The sequence below is a fragment of the Morone saxatilis genome, unplaced genomic scaffold (assembly GCF_004916995.1).
Source record: "Morone saxatilis isolate NCDOM2014 unplaced genomic scaffold, NCSU_SB_2.0 Contig9, whole genome shotgun sequence".
Lineage (NCBI taxonomy): Eukaryota > Metazoa > Chordata > Actinopteri > Moronidae > Morone > Morone saxatilis.
This window is the reverse complement of record NW_023340268.1, coordinates 9,035,458-9,040,609: the sequence shown is the minus strand read 5'-3', so window position 1 is coordinate 9,040,609 and position 5,152 is coordinate 9,035,458. Positions and strand designations below refer to the sequence as shown.

At 41.5% G+C, this 5,152-nt stretch overlaps 1 protein-coding gene across 1 annotated transcript in view; it reads left to right on the top strand.

Annotated features, from left to right (window-relative positions):
- LOC118342851 (kelch-like protein 10) overlaps nucleotides 1–2,229 on the top strand; it is a 6,104-nt gene extending 3,875 nt beyond the window's left edge. Inside the window, exons 4-5 of the mRNA XM_035681512.1 lie at nucleotides 790–939; nucleotides 1,800–2,229. Coding sequence (XP_035537405.1) covers nucleotides 790–939; nucleotides 1,800–2,162 — 513 coding nt within the window. The 3' untranslated portion in view covers nucleotides 2,163–2,229. The remainder of the gene's footprint in view (nucleotides 1–789; nucleotides 940–1,799) is intronic.
- Nucleotides 2,230–5,152: the final 2,923 nt, after the last annotated feature.

The window sequence follows — 5,152 nt, the reverse complement described above, 5'->3', positions numbered from 1 at the left end:
AAAGAATCTCGTCGTCTGTGCAATGTCTGAAAACAAGGCGGGTGTTGAAATGTTATGCGCGTGTCACAGTAGGTGTGTGAGCATCGGATCTGCGGATTTGATTAAAAGGGATATTGGATTTCTTCGCACAGATTGGTTATGCCCCCACCTTTGTGAAATGCATAAGTTAAAATGAAGACCAAAGAAGACTATTATTGTTGCGAGAGTATGACATTCCGGACCCCAATTTACAAAAGATTTTGTGGGTTAAGTGCTTGGACCCTCCAGTGTTGATACTTTAACCGGCAGTAAACGAGCCGGAAAGGGCCTGGAGATCAGGTATATGCCAATATGTCGATTTTTAGAAATCAGGACGCGCATTCAGCATAAAGAACGCTTTTCTATTTGCTAGTAAAGAGAATACTACAGTCAAGATCTTTTACTAAGGTCCGATGCACATTTACCAACTTACAATAGAGCGTGTGTAAAAGGTCCTTTAACAAACTGATGTGTAGAATGGGGGACCTGTTTCAAAGGATGACGTCAAAGCATACTATTTTTAGCATCAACACGGTAGAGCAATTTCTGTATTATTATCGATAACTAACATTGCGAACGCCAAGTAGATAGTTCTAGCTGTCTTAATTTGAGGTGCAATCGAGTTGGCTCCCAGCTGTAATTCACTACAACTCTATCTCTACAAACGAGGGTGTAAAAAGCATTTTTTATTAGTTGTGCATTAACACAGGAAACGGAGGCACCATCCCAGAAAAGTGCTAAATTACTTAATGACCATCCTGTTCACCCCAGGTTTACATTTGTGGTGGTTTCAATGGGAACGAGTGCCTGCAAACATGTGAGTGTTACAGCCCGGAGACCAACCAGTGGACAAGGATCACCCCTATGAACAGACAGCGCAGTGGAGTTGGCGTCATTGCATATGCAGACCACGTCTATGCAGTAAGTACATGAAACGCCGCTGACACTCACTTCAATCAGTAGACAAGTGAATGAAGTAATGATAATTGTTTATTCTAATAACACGTGTGATGATTAAGTCTTGATAGAAAGTCTGAGAGCCTTTAGACTCTATAGGGAGATTTTTGTGATCTAGGGGCGCCTGCACTGATAAAAATCCCCCCGTGGAGTCCAGTGGAGTGGTGGCGGCTGATGACTCTGCTGAGGCTTATAGGCTTATGAAATAATGAAGCTGATGAATCTAGGAAGACTGGGCGGTGATGGAGAGGTGGAGGGGGCTCAGTGTAACAGCAGCATGAATGAAGTGAAGGCAGAGAGAAAATCATATTTAAACAGACAGCAGCAAGATGATTGGCTAATGATGCAGGAGTGTCACTGTGCTATTGGATGGATGAGACCAGCCGACAATGACAGCAAAGAAATGATGTGTGAGCATGCGTGAGAGGAGTGAATGCAGGATGGAAAGAGAAATTAACTACAGGCCTGTATGCAAAAGAATAATCTTCCTGAGTGAACCTTCGCTATAGCTTCATATAACACAAACTGTGTATCTGAACCAAATTTCATGGTAACTCAACTTATTGAGACATTTTACTTCAAACCACAAATGTCAACCTCATGGCTGGAGAGGAGTCATTAAGATTCATTCTCTGGGAGCCATGAATCAGTAAATGGAAGGTCAAGGGTTCACCAGAGTCATTTCTCAGCGTTGGAAAAACCATTCATCACACAAACTATTCTTTAGCCTTCAAAGACCCATGAATTAGATTTGCTTTTAAAAGTAGGAAAATGAGAGACAGAAAACAAAACTTGGACCCTTTTTTTTACTTTTCATCTTGCAGGTTGGTGGCTTTGATGGTCACAACCGTCTGAGCAGTGTTGAGGCCTACAATCCCCGGACCGACACTTGGCACGCAGTGTCCTCCATGAGGGGCACCCGCAGCAACTTTGGCATCGGAGTGATTGACGATCAGCTCTTTGTTGTCGGGGGTTTCGATGGCTTCACCACCTCCTTTAAGGCTGAGTACTATGACGCAACAGTTGATGAGTGGTCTGAGGCCTGTAACATGAAGATTTTCCGCAGCGCCCTGAGCTGCTGCGTGGTGCACGGGCTCCCCAACATGAATCAGTATGCCCTCCCTCCTGACGCCCTCCCGTTTTTATATTTCGAGGATGACTCGGTGGATTCAGGAGACTCCATCTGACACTCAAGAGCGGTTAGTCCTGCCGACTGTACCAACATCCACCCTGGCAAGACTTTAAATAAACTTCTTTGAGCATCAAACTGCAGTTACTCCAGAGATTTCAATAACCTTTCAGTTTGTGCGAGAAGAACTTGTTTTATGGTATTTATGGTATTGCAACAGTAACCCCTGATAAGAGGAAATATCTTCCCTGCACCCAAGGGCATGATCAATGCTGTTAGTAGACGTCTCATTTTTAGATTTTTAAGCCATAACATCATTTATTTTGCGAGGTCACTACAAAATGAAACTGTCGGCTGTTATCTGGTAAATGTGAAAGCAATCCTGTCTGTCTGTACGTCCTCCCAAAGATGTTTTAGGGGTAAGAATGCCACAGTGGTATTTTGATATTGAAGAAGCTAACTCTGACTGTGTGTTTTGCTGTCTAACGTTAGCTGCCTGCCATACGTAGCTGAGCACTAACAGCTAATGCTAGCGGACAGTAAACACTGTTCAGAACCCCTTTTATTATGCTTTATGTTGTGTCATAAATAATGTTACGATGTCGGATTTTCATACTAAACGTGCCTTAAATGAGGTAAAACGTGTAGCAAATGAAAGTTACTCAGTAGCACAAGAAGCTAAAAAATCCACTTCCAACTGGAAAGAAATGATCCAGATGAATGCAGACTGTTCATGCTCTATGGACCGCAGTAATACACCAGAGACGTCCACCAGCAGAGCCGCTAACTTCCAGTTTAGCCCTCTGCTAACTTACTTGGGGGTGAAATTATTGACTTGTGCGGCTCTTCAAGATGTCTTACCAAATGTTATCAGACCAAATGGCTCAAAATCTAAGTCATTTAGTGTTGTTGTTTTACAGCCACTTCTTTAAAAAAGTCTTTTAGGGTCAGTGTGCACCATGTGACAGACCAGTAAAGTTGTAATTACACAGTTTGGCCTCTATGTGTAATTGGCTTCACTTCCTGGGGGTCTTGATCTGCTCCAGGCAGCACGGCCGAGTAGACCCACAAAGTACAGCGACCTGCTCAGTCTGTTTTTCTTCTGATATCCTCCGGCTCCTCTTTATTATCCCTGAAGTTGAAACAGTGAATTTGTCTGGTTTTCTAGATACAGATGAACTTGTTGACTTCCAGTAAAATAGGCCTATACTGATCAAATATTAGTCAGTGGAACAGTTCTGATGAACTTTCTCATTTTTCACTTGTATGGTTTTATCATTCCTAAAACCATACAATTTCTTTAATGTAATCAAAAACAACATTTGTGTTATGTCTAGTATAATATGTCTTATATCAGTTGTCATATGATTTCAATAATATTTTGTAGCACTTACCAGATGTACAGCATTCACAGTATTGTTTATTCTACTGTCTAATGTACAGTTGACCGCTACCCAGACAATCTTGGCTCAAATACTGAGAAATATACATAATACTGTATCACTGACTGACACAAAGAGCGGAGGAGTGAAAGAAAAAGGGAAGGAGGAGGATAAAAAGAATAGAGTGATGGAAAGAGGAAGAGGGAGGAGAGGGAGACATGGACAGAAAAAATGAGAGATTCAGTCAGAGTACAAGTTGGTGCTGTTACATGACTTTCTGGCTGATGTCAAGGACTGGATGTTCCACAATCTCCTCCAACTAAATTTGGACAAAACTGGGATTATTCAGGGGGAAGAAAAGCTTGAATGACTTCAGTCTGTCCTTCTCTGTTTTGCCGCATATATACTCTCTCTCTCTCTCTCTTCCTCTCTTTCCCTCCTCTTTACTTTGTGTCTTCCTCTTCATCTCACAGACAAAGCATTGGTTGCTCTTTTTTGGGCAGAGTCACCTTGAAGCAGTGAGCTGTCTGTGTGTTTGCAGCATAGGAATATATAGTATGAATGTATACATAAGGGACATGTGTATATATATAGGTTTGTTTTTATATCAGAGGAGGGGAATAAACAACTTTCCTTAAAGCACAACATCCTCTTTAAGCATGACTGGACACTTCATTTTGCTGAGATTTCTGGGCCTCTAAAGTCACTCATTTATTGTGGTAAAATACTGCTTTGTTGATATTATTGATTTGTCCTGAATAAAGGATTTTCACCAAGTTTATTCACGAGCATAGCTTCTGTGATAAAAAACCATCTAAACACAGGAAGGCACAGCAAATGGGGAGCAGTGCAGGCGTTAACCGTTGCAGTGTTGTCTTGACTCGGCAGTATCCACCATGACGAGCTTCACAGTCTGTGTCTCTGCCGCTCCACAGAGGGAGACTTTAAAATGTTTATCAGGTTTTATGCCTCAGTGTCTTTCTCAAGGAACAGAGCAAAAGTATGAAATATGAAATTTGACACATATCAACAGATAAGCTCTTACTCTTTTCTCTCTCTCTCTCCTTCTCTTTTGTCGACTCCTCTCCTCCTCCTTCCCGGCACTGTCCTTCATTTCTCCAGTTTAATATATTTGTGTGTGCGTGGTGTGTCCCTGATGCACCTTCAGAAATAGAAACTGTAACATTTCTTGCTTTATCTCTCTGTTAAAGTAATGCAGTTTTTTTTTTACATTCTGTTGTGGAAAAGTTTCAATCAGTTTAAATTTATATTTGCTTTTTTTCCCCTTAAAATTTGTAAAGACCTTTGGGTCAAAGTATTTAAAGGCAAATAGTGGGCAAAGAAAAAGAAAACAATGGCGATTGTGTTATTTAATAATGTTATTTCTCAAATGTGGGCTGTTGCTGGTAAAGCCGCAGGGCTCGAATGATATTTGGCTTCTGGCATGGGACAGTAGGCAACGCAGGAAGTCACATGAGACATGATGCAAGAAATTGTTTAGTTATCTTCTCTTTGTCCCAGTGGGAGAGCAGTTCTGTAACTTCTGGACATTTTCACAGAAGACGTTTAACTCCAGTGACCCTCAGAAAGTTGGCTTCATAGTCAGATCTTCTATTTAATCATTATAGTCTGCCTTGTCTCTGTGATTGTGTCACCACAGTTGGGA